Raw genomic sequence first — 17976 nt, 5'->3', positions numbered from 1 at the left:
AGGGAGCAATTTATGGGCCTGGCATTTGGCACTTGAAGTGTTAACGGCTAATGACGAAGGCTGCCATCTGCTCTTTCAGCACATGACAAGCTGAGGTTATCTCTACCTAAAAAACAGTCTCCTTCACAGCAGATGGGATGCTTCTGCTCCCCTCCCTCGCTCTCCTTCCAAGCTCGTTTTTGATTGGCTATTCTATGGTTATTCAAGGAGTCAGCCGACAAGAGTGAGCACTGAGAGCAAGGATGAAATGCACACAAAGAAAGGCACAAGGCTGATGCAAAGTCAGAAACAACTGGAGAGTAAGATGAGGGCAGGGGGCAGGCCCTATGGAATACTATTTCCATTCAGTAAACATTCACTTATAACCTGTTATTTGGCAATTCACAGCATGGTACCTTCCCTCCCCCACTCTTTAGTAGGTCCCACCCCACCCTCTCAGAATAGGAGAGGATGCAGATTTCCTTCGCACCCCCTACTCAGGCTCACCTGGGATTCATATGGGAGAAATGCAATATTGATTTCCGTCAGAGTTTTGATGACTTTGGCTGCTCGAGATTTTACCAGTTCATTAAACAGGGCATCTGGACAAGCTGCAAGCATGACAAAAGACAGTTGGCTTTCCTGTCCATTTGATGGTTCATTTAATAGCTGCACACGTACAGTGGGCTCTTCATTTTATCAGGATTTTTTTTTTTTTTTTTTTTTTTTGAGATGGAGTCTCACTCTGTCACCCAGGCTGGAGTGCAATGGCGTGATCTTGCTCACTGCAACCTCTACCTCCCGGGTTCAAGCAATTCTCCCGCCTCAGCCTCCTGAGTAGTTGGGATTATAGGCACCTGCCGTCATGTCCAGCTAATTTTTGTATTTCTGTAGAGACAGGGTTTCACCATGTTGGCCAGGCTGATCTTGAACTCCTGACCTCAGGTGATCCACCCACCTCAGCCTCCCAAAGTGCTGGGATTACAGGTGTGAGCCACCACACCTGGCCAAAATCATTCTTCTTCTATATCCTTTCCATTTTCTCAGCGGTGAGTGCAGTGGGAGTTTATCCCTAGAGAGAAGATCTCTGGGTGAATTCTTACTGTTTTATACTCTGTAGCTATCCAGGTCAATTCATCTCCCTCTGCTTCTCCGCCAGAATCTGAGCATAAAATCCCCACAACATAAGAAAACTAATTCCATGGTAATGACGCAGCTTCTATTTAATTCAAAGACTACTGAATTGGAATATCTTTGTAGTTGAAAAATTGATGGAAACATACTACAGCATACAGTGCTGACTGAAGTCTACATAATGAAATGCCAAGCCTCAGGAAGGTCATTCTCAGCACCAAGCCTGTCAGTCCTGAGAAGAAGTGCTTGTGTGCTATTTTTCAGCAGGAAGGACTGCATGATCTAGTGGGTTTGTATTTGGTGCACTTATTTTTGTCTCTTATGCAATTTATCTTCTGAAGAGAAACTAGCAGATTGGGACAAGCATGGTAACAACCCATTTCTTCCCTCTTGACCTGCCTTAGTTTTGGCTCAGCCCAGCTGTGCAGAAATGCTAACCTGCCTGATGGGACTGGGGACAGCTCTCGGTTGTACTCACAGTCAGTGAAGAAGACGTGTGCGGCCCGGTATTTAGCAGTCGGCGGGTCCTTAAAGTCACTGATGAGAGAGTGGACGGACTGTGAACAGGGGGAAAAAAGAGGGACCTGAATCCAATTCTAGAGCCAAATGGGACCTGTATCTGAACTGAGTTAAATCCAATGGCTTCAAGACACTTGCACAAAATCAGGGGATTTTTGATGCATAATTCTAACACTCATGTTTGGCCACAACCAAGTCCTGAGGACTTAAAATTAGTATTATTTCAGAGTTTAGATGAACAAAGGCCTTCTTAGCTCATTCTGGAATGACAGTATCAGTTCTCTGGAGCCATGTAATTAGTTGTTAGGAAGACACCCACAAAAAAAGGAAATTGGGCAGAAACCTTCCAGGAGATTCACATTGATGACCTTTTGGCAATTTACTTGTATCTGTAGAAACTCATATGTAGGCCAGTTTTCAAAGTGGAAAGAAAGTGTGAAAATTGGAGGAAATTTATATAGCCTAAGACACCTAAGGCTGGTGTGGTGGCTCACGCCTGTAATCCCAACACTTTGGGAGGCCAAGGCAGGTGGATTGCTTGAGCTCAGGAGTTTGCCACTAGCCTAGGCAACATAGCAAGACCCCCATCTCTACCAAAAATTAGCTGGGCATGGTGGCGTGTGCCTGCAGTCCCAGCTATTTGGGAGGCTGAGGTGGGAGGCTCACTTAAGCCCCAGAGGTCGGGGCTGTAGTGAGCTGTGACCACACCACTGCACTCCAGCCTGGGTGATGGATGAGACCTGGCTCAAAAAAAAAGGCTGAGCGTAGTGGCTCACGCTTGTAATCCCAGCACTTTGGGAGACTGAGACAGGTGGATCACTCGAGGTCAGGAGTTTGAGACCAGCCTGGCCAACATGGTGAAACCCCGTCTCTAATAAAAATACAAAAATTAGCTGGGTGTGGCAGGGGGGTGCCTGTAATCCCAGCTACTCGGCAGGGTGAGGCAGGAGAATCTTGAACCCGGGAGGTGGAGGTTGCAGTGAGCTGAGATTGTGCCACTGCACTCCAGCCTGGGCAACAGAGTTAGACTCCGTCTCAAAAAAACAAAACAAAAATGACAAAACAAAACAAAACCTGCCTAAGACAACTATTACCCAAAAGCAAGGAGTTGGACCTTGTTTGGAAGGTGATTTGAAGTAACCTCCAAAATTATAAGACAGGTAAATCTGAACAGTAACTGGATATTGATAAAATAAAATGAAAGCATAAAATACCAAAGTCTGGAGGTGGACTGCTAATGAGACAGAGTGGGTCCTACCTGAAGAGGGAGTGCAAGGGGGAAAACTAGAATGATCCAGGGCCATGGAACACAGGCTCTGGTTTTCTGCACAGCTGCTGTGTTTAAGAACGTTTAATACATCACTTCTCACTGCATAAACACCACCCTTCGCCCCACCCCATTGTGGATTGCATGCTTAAACAGAGCAGTGTGTTAAATGCGTGCTTAACCTAGAAATGTCAGACAGTCTGTGACACATAAATCCCAAGCCAGTTCATCTAACCTTAGCCAGAGTCCTCCTCTGGTGGAAGGTTTACCTTCTCGGATGGAGTGATGAGATACACAGCCTCCAGGCTAGGGAGTGGCTCTCTGCGCTTGTTGATATCTTCCACAACTAGACAACAAAACAACCCACAGTGAATAAGAAAACATGATGGATGACCATAAAACCAGAAGCAATATAGACAGGCTACCTTCAGACTGTTGCCGATAAATATCTACAGTGGGGGGGAAACAATCATTCACCCATTCCTTAAGGTTACCACGTTCCTTGGGAGTGAATTCCATGGTCTCAACATGCCCAAGATGTTAGAATCTGAAATCCAGGCTGGGTATGGTGGCTCATGCCTGTAATCCCAGCACTCTGGAAGGCTGAGGGGGGCACATCACTTGAGGTCTAGAGTTCAAGACCAGCCTGGCCAACATGGTGAAACCTCATCTCTACTAAAAAACTACAAAAATTAGCCAGGCATGTTGGAATGTGCCTATAATTCTAGTCACCCAGGAGGCTGAGGTGGGAGAATTGCTTGAACATAGGAGGTGGAGGTTGCAGTGAGCCAAGATCGTACCACTGCACTCCAGCCTGAGTGACAGAGACTCCATCTCAAAAACAAAAATAACAACAAAGGAAAATCTGAAATCTTATCACACTAGATATTTCTCACTTCCCATTTCAGTTTAAGTAAATTCATTGATCTGTTCTGAGAGAAAATGGAAAATGCTATCTAATTCTGTCAAGAATGGGTCCTCTGCCTCTTCTTCCGCTTTGTCTCATCTGCCCTAGATAATCCCAATTCCTTTAGAATTTCCATGTTGGGTTTATTTATCAACAGCTGGATAGTTTCATTGCTCTCCTCTGCATATCAAATGAAGGCATTCCAACTACATCCTCTATACAATATTGCTTCCTTCAATAGCGCAAAGATTAAACATTCTATTTGGTTAAAACAAACCATGGGCTTTGGTTTGCTTGTTTCCTCTACAGTTATGTCAGTGACTTCACCTGGAAAGAACAGCGTTTGGGAGAATCTTACCAATCACCTGGTAATGCTTAAAATGTGTTATCTACTGTCTTCTGGCATGGAGGGAGCAAGGCAATTATACAGGTGCCATTCTTCCTGTGCAGATGATTTAAGTAGATAAAAGCATCACTTTAAAAGACTGTAACATTGATAAAGACTCGGAACATTTATAAAGATTTTCACCCCAAATAATGTTCAAATTAATACCAAAATCCCCAAACATCTACTTTACCAGTGGTTATAGATTTTTTAATTTACTAGGCCTCTAATACTTGCCCCCAAAATATTTCAGAGCTTCAACATAGGGTTGCTAACTTTTAAATTTTGCTAAGTAAGAACACTTTTTTCTTTTTTTCTTTTTGAGATAGTCTTGCTCTGTCGTCCACGCTGGAGTGCAGGGGCACGATCTCAGCTCACTGCAACCTCCACCTCCCAGGTTCAAGCGATTCTCCTGCCTCAGCTTCCTGAGTAGCTGGGACTACAGGCACATGCCACCACGCTTGGCTAATTTTTGTATTTTTAGTAGAGATGGGGTTTCACTATGTTGGACAGGCTGGTCTCAAATTCCTGACCTTGTGAGCCGCCTGCCTCCACCTCCCAAAGTGCAGTGGCCAGATCTCAGCTCACTGCAAGCTCCGCCTCCTGGGTTCACACCATTCTCTTGCCTCAGCCTCCCGAGTAGCTGGGACTACGGGCGCCCACCACCTCGCGCGGCTAGTTTTTTGTATTTTTTAGTAGAGACGGGGTTTCACCGTGTTAGCCAGGATGGTCTCGATCTCCTGACCTCGTGATCCGCCTGTCTTGGCCTCCCAAAGTGCTGAGATTACAGGCTTGAACCACCGTGCCCGGCCGCAGGACATTTTTTAAAAACCACTTTTAGGGGTAGGAGAGAGTCTGTGTATAGTGGAGCGCTCTGAATCCCCATCTCCCACAGGAAGTCAATTAATGATTCAAGAGATAATAGAACAAGCATTTATGTAGAAAAATCAAAAAGATGACCAGAATGAAGAGCGAGGCGGCTGTCTCTGGGGTAATGGACCCCGAGGATGGGAGATGGGAGGACAGGGGGTTACTGCTCTTTTCTTAGATCCTTGTTAGCTCCATTTGGTGTTTTTCCCCTTTACTTTTGTGGGTTGTTTTGTTTGTTTTTGCTTTGATAGACGAAAAAAATAGTTTCAAAAATTCAATGAAGAAAATAACATCGTAAGCTCAAAATAGGGGCAAGCCTAGTCTTAAGACTGACTTGGGGCAGGGCACGGTAGCTCACATCTGTAATCCCAGCACTTTGGGAGGCCAAAGTGAGCAGAAAACTTGAGGCCAGGAGTTGAAGACCAGCTTGGCCAACATGGTAAAACCCTGTCTCTACTAAAAAAAAAAACAAAAACAAAAACAAACAAACAAAAAAAAATATATATATATATATCCAGGTGTGCTGGTGCCTGCTTGTAATCCCAGCTACTCAGGAGGCTGAGGCATGAGAATTGCCTGATTCCAGAGGCGGAGTCTGCAGTGAGCCAAGATTGCACCACTATACTCCATCCTGGGCAACAGAGCGAGATTCTGTCTCAAAAACAAACAAAAAACACACTGACTTAGATCACTAAATGACATAAAAGTCACATCAAAAATTGTGTATGTGTGCCAGGTGCGGTGGCTCACACCTGTAATCCCACCACTTTGGGAGGCCAAAGCAGGTGGATCACCTAAGGTCAGAAGTTTGAGACAAGCCTGCCAAAATGGTAAAACCCTGTCTCTACTAAAAATACAAAAATTAGCTGGGCACAGTGGCAGGTGCCTATAATCCCAGCTACTTGGGAGGCTGAGGCAGGATAATCGCTTGAACCCAGGAGGCAGAGGTTGTGGTGAGATAAGACTGCGCCACTGCCCTCCAGCCTGGGAGACAGCAAGACTAGGTCTCAAAAAAACAAAACAAAACAAAACAAAAAACTGTGTATGCCATTTACAGGACTATGCTTCTGCTGATAGATACACCGGATCTGTTTTTTAAAAATGAAGGAATCACATCCATGTGCAACCAAAATGAATACAGACACATGTCTTATACCCTTTAGAAATGTTGACTCAAAATGGATCACAGACCTAAATGTAAAATGCAAAATTATAAAACTCCTAGAGGATTACATAAAAGAAAAGCTAGGCAGCCTTGGATTTTGCAATGACTTTTTAGATATGACACCAAAGTGACAATCCATGAAAAAAAGAATTGATAAGCTGGACTTCATTAAAATTAAAATTTACTGCTCTGTGAAAGATGCCATCAAGAGAATGAAAAGACAAGTCACAGACTGAGGGCAAATATTTCCAAAAGACACATCTGATAAAGAACTGTTATCCAGGCCGGGCACGGTGGCTCAAGCCTGTAATCCCAGCACTTTGGGAGGCCGAGACGGGCGGATCACGAGGTCAGGAGATCGAGACCATCCTGGCTAACACGGTGAAACCCCGTCTCTACTAAAAATACAAAAACTAGCCGGGCGAGGTGGCGGGCGCCTGTAGTCCCAGCTACTCGGGAGGCTGAGGCAGGAGAATGGCGTGAACCCGGGAGGCGGAGCTTGCAGTGAGCTGAGATCTGGCCACTGCACTCCAGTCCGGGCGACAGAGCGAGACTCCGCCTCAAAAAAAAAAAAAAAAAAAGAACTGTTATCCAAAATATACGAAGATCCTTTAAAATTCAACAATAAGAAAACAAATAACCCAATTAAAAAATGGGCCAAAGACCTTACAGACACTGCACCAAAAAACAATCTACAGATGGCAAATAAGCATGTGAAAAGACGCTCCACATCCTAGGTCATCAAGGAAATGCAAATTAAAACAACGATACCGTACCACTACACAGCTAGTAGAATGCTCAAAATCCAGAACACTGACAACTCCAAATGCTGGTAAGGATGTGGAGCAACAGGAACTCTCATTCACTACTGCTGGGAATGCAAAATGGTCAGCCACTTTGAAAACTGGTTTGGCAGTATCTTACAAATCTAAACACACTCATCATGTGATCCAGCAATCATACTCCTTGTCATTTACCAAAAGTTATAGCACACATTCCAAAGCGTGAACAAAACATAAACATACAAATAACTATAAGGCAAATGTCTAAATAAGGACCACCCCAGTTAAGAAACAAAAACCCAATCAGCACCACATAAGTGCCCTGGCTCCAGCTCACATTCCCCTCTGTCAACGCCATTTCCTCTCTTCCCTGCAAACAGAATCATTATCCTCCTTTGAATGGTGAGCTCTTCTCTTTAGGTTTTACCCCCTACATCTGCATTTTAAAACAACACAGCTGAGCTCTGCGGTCTGAACTCTGTGGAATGAAGGCTCACTCTCAGTGGTCTTGCGTGTCTTGATGTCTTTGCTCACCGTTGTGTTTATCAGATGCATTCATGTTACTGTGAGCGCTCAGGGCTCGCCCATTTTCATCCCTGTAGAGTGTTCTGCTGTGTAATTGCACCGCAACTGACTTAACCATTCTACACTTGATGTATGTTTTGGTTGTTTTCCACTTAGGCACCTATGAGCAACACTGCACATGTATTCCTACACATGTATCCTAGGCACACATACCTGAGGTTGTCTAGGACATACACCTGACCACAGACTTGCTGGCTCACGGGACATGCATACCTTCAACTTTACTAGACACTGCCAAGTGCTTTTCAAAGGGGCAGACATTCCATCACATAGGAGTTTCCATTTTTCTACCTTCCCACCGTCACTTGGCACTCTCAGAGATTAAATATTCTAATATTTTGAATCTGTATTGGCATCTCACACTCTGGTTTGAATTGCATTTCCCACTAGTGATAGTGACAATTTTCTTTTCTTTTTTTTTTTTTTTTTTTTTTGAGACGGAGTCTCGCTCTGTCACCCAGGCTAGAGTGCAGAGGCCATATCTCAGCTCACTGCAAGCTCCGCCTCCCGGGTTCACGCCATTCTCCTGCCTCAGCCTCCCGAGTAGCTGGGACTACAGGCGCCGCCACCTCGCCTGGCTAGTTTTTTGTATTTTTAGTAGAGACGGGGTTTCACCGTGTTAGCCAGGGTGGTCTCGATCTCCTGACCTTGTGATCCGCCCGTCTCAGCCTCCCAAATTGCTGGGATTACAGGCTTGAGCCACCGCGCCCGGCCGACAGTGGACAATTTTCATAGATTGATTGGCCATTTGGATTTCATCTTTTGTTAAGTGCCTGCTGAGAACTTTTTTTCTTTTGGGTGGGCTGCCTTTTCTTTCTTGATTTAACCTTTCTTTTGGCATTCCTTTAACACACATTGAATGAGCATCTAGCCCTGGATTTGGTGCTAGGGATTCAGTAATGAACAAGATAGCCTTGGGCCTCTCAGGAGCTTCTAGTCTTAGCACACAGGTTGCTGGAAGAATCTAAAATCAAAGGAGATAATAACGAATAGGAAAGAGCTAAGCCCGCCACAGAGAGAAGGCTCCAGTACTGCTCAAGCACAGAGAGCATGCTCACTTGTTATGCCCTCGGTCATGATGTCTGTCATCTTGCAGCAGGAGGACAGCATCCTCATGCTTAACTGATCCACCACCAGCACCTGCAAGGAAAGAGAACAGCATATTGGCTGCATGGCATCTGCTGTGGTTCTCGCTCAGCTTACCGCATTAAGACACCAAAAGGAGCTCCAGAAGTGCAGAGTACAGAAGAAGCCATATTTCCTATGGACCAGAAGCCAAAGGGGCTACATGCTCGCTTGTACCTCCCACACCCTAACCTAACCTTCTAGGAGTTAGAGTTTCCTCTCACTGACCTAATTTTATAAACTTAAAAAAAAAGTTTTTATTTCCCATAATAAAGTAAATACCCATTTAAAAAAGGAAAAAAAATCAGTCGGGCATGGTGGCTCATGTCTGTAATCCCAACATTTTGGGAGGCCGAGGTGGGTGGATCACTTGAGGTCAGGAGTTCGAGACCAGCCTGGCCAGGATGGTGAAACCCTGTCTCTACAAAAATACAAACATTAGCCAGGTGTGGTGGCTCACACCTGTAATCCCAGCTACTCGAGAGGCTGAGACAGGAGAATCATTTGAACCCAGGAAGCGGAGGTTGCAGTGAGCCGAGATCACGCCATTGCACTCCAGCCTGGGCAACAGCAAGACTCTGTCTCAAAAATAAATAAACAAATAAAGGAAAATATCATCTACAGCTCCAACATTCAGAGATAATCATATTAGTGAGTACTTTTTCAGGGCATACACTTGTGTTTAAGGGGAGAGTGAACACTACCGCCTGCACATGGGGTCTGGTATGTGGGGACTTAATGAAAGGCATCATCAGAACTGTGCCACTAACACACATGTCGGCTGGGACATGGTGTACCTCAGTCTAGGCTGGAAGAACAAGAATGCTCCAGTCCTGGCCCAAAAGCTTCAGACCTGCAACTCTTCAGCTAACCTTTCTTATCTTCATTCAGCCCACAGTGGAGAAGAAGCTGGCAGTTAAAACAAGGCTATTTCTCCTCCCTTTTTGTAATGCTATAAACTGAGAAGGAGGCAATAGGAGGAAGACACATCAGGGCAGATAGTGTGGATGAGAAAGCTTTCTGCTGCAGTACAACGGCCAATTAGTTTTTATTATACAAGGCAGCTTCCTCAAGATTGGTTTAAAATTCACATGTCTACAAGCCCGTCACTGATGGGAAGGGTAAGAGAGAAAGGTATGCTAAAGAGTTCCCATCAGGCCGGGCGCGGTGGCTCATGCCTGTAATCCCAGCACTTTGGGAGGCCGAGACAGGCGGATCATGAGGTCAGGAGATTGAGACCATCCTGGCTAACACGGTGAAACCCCATCTCTACTAAAAATACAAAAATTAGCTGGGCGCACTGGCGGGCGCCTGTAGTCCCAGCTACACGGGAGGCTGAGGCAGGAGAATGGCGTGAACCCGGGAGGCGGAGCTTGCAGTGAGTGGAGATCACGCCACTGCACTCCAGCCTGGGCGACAGAGCGAGACTCCGTCTCAAAAAAAAAAAAGAGTTCCCATCGGACGGCCTCCCCTTGTGGGTGGTGAGGACAGATGTGATGGTTAAAACAAAGGCCCCTGGTGAGACTTCAAAATCCTCCCATACTAATCAGCTCTGTTGTTCCTAGGCCCAATGCGCTTGAAACTGCATGGGCTTTTGACTGCAGGAAAACTTAAGGGCTTTCTTGGCTGGTATAAATCCTTCAGCAACATGCAAAAAAATCAAGTAAAACTGCACACTCTTCTGGCCAGTATAATTCTCAACCTCAGACAACCAAGTAGTCCTTAAAATGCTGACTTCATGCATAGGGGGCTGCAGGTGCCACTCCTGTACCACCCACTCCAGGAACCCGGCCCACTCTCAGTTTGATTGGCTTAAATACTTCTTTCAAGTACACTATAGTTTCCAGCATTGCTCTTAATGTTATATGAATAAACGAGCTTACTATTTTTGTCTTATGTAGTTACAGTTCAATGAGGGTAGACCAGATGAGGGCTTTGAGCCCAAACTGTGCATGGACTCCATGGAGATGCTTTATGGCCACAAAGGGGCAAGAAGGCCTCTTCTTCCTCTCCCAGAGCCAGCAGAATTATACCTTCTTCTGCTTTATCTAACGGGTTCCAGGTAATGTTTTGTTTGAACAAAAGAGTCAGGCACTGCTAACTGCCTGACAAGGTGGTCTTTAAGATAAGCTTTATGACACACAGACCTCTTAGCCAAGACCATATGAAATGTGAGGCAGAGCAGATCACCTTTCTCCAATCCAGGAGCATTCTGTACTCTCTGGACAGCAAAAGCTCTCATTCCTGCCTACAACTTTCCTCCAACTCCATCCCCTTCTGATTTTTTTTTTTTTTTTTTTTTTTTTGAGACGGAGTCTCGCTCTGTCGCCCGGACTGGAGTGCAGTGGCCAGATCTCAGCTCACTGCAAGCTCCGCCTCCTGGGTTTACGCCATTCTCCTGCCTCAGCCTCCCGAGTAGCTGGGACTACAGGCGCCCACCACCTCGCCCGGCTAGTTTTTTTGTATTTTTAGTAGAGACGGGGTTTCACCGTGTTAGCCAGGATGGTCTCGATCTCCTGACCTCATGATCCGCCCGTCTCGGCCTCCCAAAGTGCTGGGATTACAGGCTTGAGCCACCGCGCCTGGCCCCCTTCTGATTTTTCTGTGAACTCACCTTAAGCCCATTAACTGTACTTTCTACTCACCTTCCATTCCCCCTTCTTCTTAACCTTCTTTATCACATCGTGCATAATCTCTAAAAAAAGAGAAAGAGAGAAAGAGAGAGAGGGAATTAATGTAATATCAAAGACTTCTACACACCTTAGGCTTTGTGTTTCTGAATCATGCAATTCACCAACTGGTTTACTGAGCCATAATCAAACCACCATAAAAATAGTTCTCAGATGGGCACGGTGGCTCACACCTGTAATTGGTGCTAGGGATTCAGTGATGAACAAGACAGTACTTCGGGAGGCTGAGGTGGGCGGATCACCTGAGGTCAGGAGTTCGAGACCAGCCTGGCCAACATGGGGGAAACCCTGTCGCTACTAAAAATACAAAAATTAGCCAGGCGTGGTGGCATATGCCTGTAATCCCAGCTATTCGGGAGGCTGAGGCAGGAGAATGGCTTGAGCCTGGGAGGCAGAGGTTGCAGTGAGCCGAGATCGCACCATGGCACTCCAGCTTGGGTGACAAAGCAAGACTCTGTCTCAAAAATTTAAAAAAAAAAAAAAAGGCCAGGCGCGGTGGCTCAAGCCTGTAATCCCAGCACTTTGGGAGGCCGAGGCGGGTGGATCACGAGGTCAGGAGATCGAGACCATCCTGGCTAACACGATGAAACCCCCGTCTCTACTAAAAAATACAAAAAACTAGCCGGGTGAGGTGGCGGGCGCCTGTAGTCCCAGCTACTCAGGAGGCTGAGGCAGGAGAATGGCGTGAACCTGGGAGGCGGAGCTTGCAGTGAGCTGCGATCTGGCCACTGCGCTGCAGCCTGAGCGACAGAGTCAGACTCCGTCTCAAAAAAAAAAAAAAAAAGTTCTCTTCCGGTCTCCTTAATTCAGTGGTTTTCAAACTTTTTGGTCTCATAATTTCTTTACACTCTTAATTATCATATTGGAAATTAAACTGAGAAATTTTTAACAATATTAATTCATTTAAGATGATAATAAACTTGTATGTTAACATAAATAGCATTTTAATGAAAAATAAATATATTTGTCATAATAAAACATTTTTAGGGAGACGGTTGGCATTGTTTTATATTTCTGCAACCCTTCTTAATGTCTGGCCTCACAGACATTCTCCTGTCTACTTCTGGATTCTCCTATCTGCTTCTGCAGCCAGTATGTCCTGAAATGTATAACATCTGGGAAACTTCGCCATGCCCTGTGAGAGAATGAAAATGAAAAGGAAAACCACATCTTGGTCTTAGTATGAAGATAGTTTTGACCTCATGAACCCCCAAAAGGGCTCGGATTTGAGAACCACTACCTAAAGTTAAGTGGGTAAAAGGCGGTGACAATGCCTCAGGCCGCATGAGCCCTCTTCAAGCTCTAAAAACAGATGTGAGGAGCAGTTGTGAAGTTCCCAACCCTGAGCACATCTCCAGAGCACTCTCATCCCCAAATCACCATTTTGATGAGCCCCATTACCTAGAACACCACACAAACACACACACACACCCCTGACCAGCTGTGGAGGCTCCATAGGAAAGTCTACCCTTGCTACTCTGTAAACCCAAGTAACACATGCCCAGAGCAACCTGAAGGGCAAAAGCTGTTGTCAGCACGTATGCTTCAAACAGTTAGACAATTATCTAGGGCTTGATGGTTCCTAAATCTGCTTTTGACTATCTTTAGTAATCACTGAATCATAGTAAACACATACACACACACCCACACCCACAGCAGTAAACTTAGAAAACACAGAAAAGCATAAAGAAAAAATTCCAGCCAGGCACAGTGGCTCACACCTGTAACCCCAGCATGTTGGGAGGCCGAGGTGGGTGGATCACCTGAGGTCAGGAGTTCGAGACCAGCTTGACCAATATGGTGAAACCTCGTCTCTACTAAAAATACAAAAATTAGTTGGGCATGGTAGTGTGCACCTGTAATCCCATCTACTCAGGAGGCTGAGGCAGGAGAATTGCTCGAACCCGGGAGCTGAAGGTTGCAGTGAGCCAAGATTGCACCACTGCACTCCAGCCTGGGCAACAGACCCAGAGTCACACTCTATCAAAAAAAAAAAAAAGGAAGGAAAGACAGAAGGAAGGAAGGAAAAGAAAAAATCCCATGTATTACTGATGTACTTAAAAACAATCAGACTAGGTGCGGTGGCTCATGCCTGTAATCCCAGCACTTTGGGAGGCTGAGGTGGGCGAATCATGAGGTCAGGTGAAACCCCATCTCTACTAAAAACACAAAAATTAGCTGTGCCTGGTGGTGCATGCCTGTAATCCCAGCTACTTGGGAGGCTGAGGCAGGAGAGTTACTTGAACCAGGGAGTCAGAGGTTGCAATGAGCCAAGATCATGCCACTGCACTCCAACCTGGTGACAGAGCGAGATTCCATCTTCAAATAAAAAAGATTAGAAAAAAAAAAAAAAACAATCAGGCCGGGTGCAGTGGCTCACGCATGTAATCCCAGCACTTTGGGAGGCTGACGGGGGAGTATCACCTAAAGTCAGGAGTTCAAGACCAGCCTGGCCAACATGGTGAAACCCTGTCTCAACTAAAAATACAAAAAAATTAGCCAGACGTGCTGTGGTGGTGCGCACCTGTAATCCCAGATGCTCAGGAGGCTGAGGCACGAGAATAGCTTGCACCCAGGAGGTGGAGGTTGCAGTGAGCCAAGATCGAGCCACTGTACTCCAGCATGGATGAGAGAGTGAGACTTTGTCTCAAAACAAAAAAAACAAAAACAAAAACAAAAAACGAAAAGAAGAATTATCTGTAATCATGTCAACTTGAAATGTATAATTAACATTTTAGTTTATTTCATACTAGTTTTTTCTATGCACTTTTACATAGTTAAGATCATGTTGGCCAGGTGTGGTGGCTCATGCTTGTAATCCCAGCACTTTGGGAGGCCAAGGCAGGCAAATCACTTGAGCCCAGGAGTCCAAGACCAGGTTGGACAACATGGTGAAACCCCATCTCTACAAAAAGTACAAAAATTAGCCAGTCATGGTGGTGTACACCTGTAGTCCTAGCTACTCAGGAGGCTGAGGTAGTGGGACTGCTTGAGCTAGAGGCAAAGTTGCAGTAACCCAAGATCACCTCACTGTACTCCAGCCTAGGTGACAGAGATGCTGACTCAAAAAAAAAAAAAAAAAAATGCTGTAGATATATATAAAATTTTATATTATGCTTTTTTCACTTAATGTATTCATTTCACCCATTTTAATAAAAGTGCTTACTAGGATTTTAATGCCTGCATAATCTGTCCATGGTCAACAATATTCCCAATAGCCATTTAGATTACTTCACATGTTTCAGCATAGTGAAAAACTGGAAAGCAATATATCCATAATAGGGCAGTGGTTAAGTTAACTAGGTTACATTTGTACAATGGAATACCATGAACCCATTGGAAGTAATAATATGGGAAAAAAATACGTACTCATTCATTCAGGCTTTCACTCAATAAGCATTTGTTGAGTAACCGCTACTTGCCAGCCATTGTGCTAAGCCCTGGGAATGAACAAGATACTATGCTGCTCAGCTCCTGTGGAGCTGCTGCTCTAGGGAAGGCGGCAGTCACTAACTGAAAAGAGCAATTGCATCTTCTCATAAGTGCTCCGAAGTAAATAAATAAGGTGCTATGATTTCTTTTTCTTTTTTTTTTTTTTTTGAGACGGAGTCTAGCTCTGTTGCCCAGGGTGGAGTGCAGTGGTGCGATCTCTGCTCACCGCAAGCTATGCCGCCTGGGTTCATGCCATTCTCTTGCCCCAGCCTCCCGAGTAATTGGGACTACAGGCACCTGCCACCATGCCCAGCTAATTTTTTGTATTTTTAGTAGAGACGGGGTTTCACCATGTTAGCCAGGATGGTCTCGATCTCCTGACCTCGTGATCTGCCCGCCTCGGCCTCCCAAAGTGCTGGGATTACAGGCGAAAGCCACCGCGCCCGGCCAATAAGGTGCTATGATTTTTTAAAAGGGTGTGGGCAGCCTACTTAAATAGGGGGTCAGGCAAGGCCACTCTAAGCAAGTTGGACCTGACGAGGAAGAAGTCAGTCAAGAACTAGGAAAAGAAGAAGGAACAGCACAAAGTCTTGTGGAAAAAGGAAAATGAGATTGACATTTTCTGGGAACTGAAGATGATATACGCTGAGGTTGGAGGCCAGATCATACAGAGTCTCACAGTCTTTGATAAGGAGTATGATTTTATCCGAAGGGCTTTGGAAAGCCATGGAAGGTCAGGTTGTGATCTAATGTGCTACAGAGAGACAAGAAGGAGCACGCAAGAACGGAAGCAGGGAGTGGAGTCAGGAGGCCTTTCCAACAGTCCAGGCATGACAGTGGCAGAGGAGATGGTGAGAAGTGGGTAGATTGGATATACACTGTGGAGGTAAAACCAACAAGGTTAGCTGATACACTAGATGTGGCAGAAAAGAAAAGAAACGTAGCTAACGCCCAGATTTTTGGTTTAAGACAAGAAAGTGATGTAGAGACATTCAGAGAGTTTTAGAGGGAGGAGAACTGGTCTGTAGGAGAACATCAGGAGTTCTATTTTAATTGTTTTAAGATTGAGATGTCTAAGACACATTCAAGGGAAGATGCTAAATAGTTAGCTAGAGTTAGCTCTTTGGCTTGGAAGCACAGCCTCAGCTGGAGTGAAACACTGGGGACTTATCATCAAATAGAGGCAGGAGGGAAGGCTGCAGAAAATGACTCTGACAGGAGGAGTGAGATGGACAGACAAGGTCTTTGTGGACCTTGACAAGCATTTCAGTGAAATGGTAAGAATGAAGCCAGACTAAAATGGGAGAGGAGGAAGACAAGACAGACAACAACTCTTAAGAAGTTTTGCTTTGGCTGGGCGTGGTGGCTCATACCTATAATCCCAGCACTTTGGGAAGGCTGAGGCAGGTGGATCATGAGGTCAGGAGTTTGAGACCAGCCTGACCAATATGGTGAAACCCTGTCTCTACCAAAAATACAAAAATTAGGTGGCAGGCCTGTAGTCCCAGCTACTCAGGAGGCCGAGGCAGCAGAATCACTTGAACCTTGGGAGGCAGAGGTTGCAGTGAGCCAATTCTTGCCATTGCACTCCAGCCTGGTGACAGAGTAAGACTCCGTCTCAAAAAAAAAAAAAAAAATTAGCCAGGTGTGGTGCCGCGTGCCTATAGTCCCAGCTACTCAGGAGGCTGAGGCAGGAGCATTGCCTGAACCTGGGAGGTGGAGGTTGCAGTGAGCTGAGATCATGCCACTGCACTCCAGCCTGGGCAACAAAAAAAAAAAAAAAAAAAAAGAAATTTTGCTTTAAAAGGTAGCAGAGAAAAGGCATGAAAACTAACAGGGTAGACAAAGACATGGATGCAAGGGTAAGATTTGTGTTTTCAAAGATGCGAAAGATTAGAGCATTTTTAGTGATGCTGGCAATAAGTCAAAAGGGAAGGGGAGACTGACGATGCAGGAGAGAGGATGGAGCAATGGAAGACTGAGGTCCCTGAAGAAGAGTAAGGAGTTGGAGCTGAGACACAAGAGGAAAGCCTGACCTGGGACAGGAGGCATCCTTTGTAAAGGAAAGGAAAGCCGCAGATGGGCTTGAAGACACGGTGGCAGAGGTGAGGGGTTTCCCTGTTGGAGACGAAGTCATTGGCTAAGAGTGGGGAAGGGGTGTTATATATGGAAGCTTTGAAGAAAGAAGGTATCACATATCTTCCCAGAGACTGGGAAAGTCAATTTACTATGGAAATGTTTTAGCATTTACAGACAGTACTAAGGACTAATTTGACGGTCATGACCGTGAATTTAAAGTTAAACCAGGCAGCTTAATAATGTTTTTTCCCAATAATGTTGGGCTGTCCAGGTGCAAGAAAGGCCAGTTTCAATTAAGGTTAGAGTTTTCATATATGAGTACAAAAGAGGAAGAAAATGCTCAAAATATATGGCTAAGGGGGGAAAAGCATGCTACAACTATTTTTAAAGCAGATATGCATAGGAAAATTAGAAAAACTCATACCAAAAGCTTATTTTTGTGCAATAAAGTTATAATTAATCTTTACTTGCCAATTTGTGCCTTCCAATGTTGCCCCAAGCTTTCTGCATAAGAAAAATGCTCTCAAAAAAATGTGTCAGTGAACATCTTTGCGGCCAGGGCTTTTCTTAGCACAAATTATTCCATTAGGGTAGCTTTCTGAGTATGGAATAAATTGGTAAAACGTCTACATGTTCTGGCCTCCTGATAAATTCTGCTGAATTACTTTCCAAAAGTATGTCTCCCATCCTCACCAGTACTATGTGGCTCTCCAAATTAACATACTAACTGATAAAATATCTTGTGGTTTACTTATATTAATCTTTGCCACAATGACAGCAGAAAACAGTATATTTCACTCTTTATTTGAATGTATTATATTATTGAGGATGAATGTATTTTCTTGCCACTAAAAATTAATATAAATTCACTGAAAAAAATTAAGTCACCTTTTGATAGGGAAAGGCAGAGATATAATCAAAAACTAAAACCAAGTACTACAAGTGTTAAAAAGACACCATGGCCGGGCGCGGTGGCTCAAGCCTGTAATCCCAGCACTTTGGGAGGCCGAGACGGGCGGATCACAAGGTCAGGAGATCGAGACCATCCTGGCTAACA

General features: G+C 45.0%; 1 protein-coding gene across 2 annotated transcripts in view; it reads right to left on the bottom strand.

Annotated features, from left to right (window-relative positions):
- STXBP1 (syntaxin binding protein 1) overlaps window positions 1-17976 on the bottom strand; it is an 86003-nt gene that overhangs the window by 33892 nt on the left and 34135 nt on the right. For both annotated transcript variants that reach the window (XM_010367839.2, XM_030919413.1), the window contains exons 2-6: window positions 11364-11413; window positions 8652-8733; window positions 3169-3245; window positions 1592-1670; window positions 487-590 (exon numbers count right to left, since the gene is read on the bottom strand). In XM_010367839.2, coding sequence (XP_010366141.1) covers window positions 487-590; window positions 1592-1670; window positions 3169-3245; window positions 8652-8733; window positions 11364-11413 — 392 coding nt within the window. The remainder of the gene's footprint in view (window positions 1-486; window positions 591-1591; window positions 1671-3168; window positions 3246-8651; window positions 8734-11363; window positions 11414-17976) is intronic.

Source organism: Rhinopithecus roxellana, chromosome 16 (assembly GCF_007565055.1).
Source record: "Rhinopithecus roxellana isolate Shanxi Qingling chromosome 16, ASM756505v1, whole genome shotgun sequence".
NCBI classification, from domain to species: Eukaryota; Metazoa; Chordata; class Mammalia; order Primates; family Cercopithecidae; genus Rhinopithecus; species Rhinopithecus roxellana.
The sequence above is the reverse complement of the archived record's forward strand: the minus strand, read 5'-3'. Positions and strand labels throughout refer to the sequence as shown.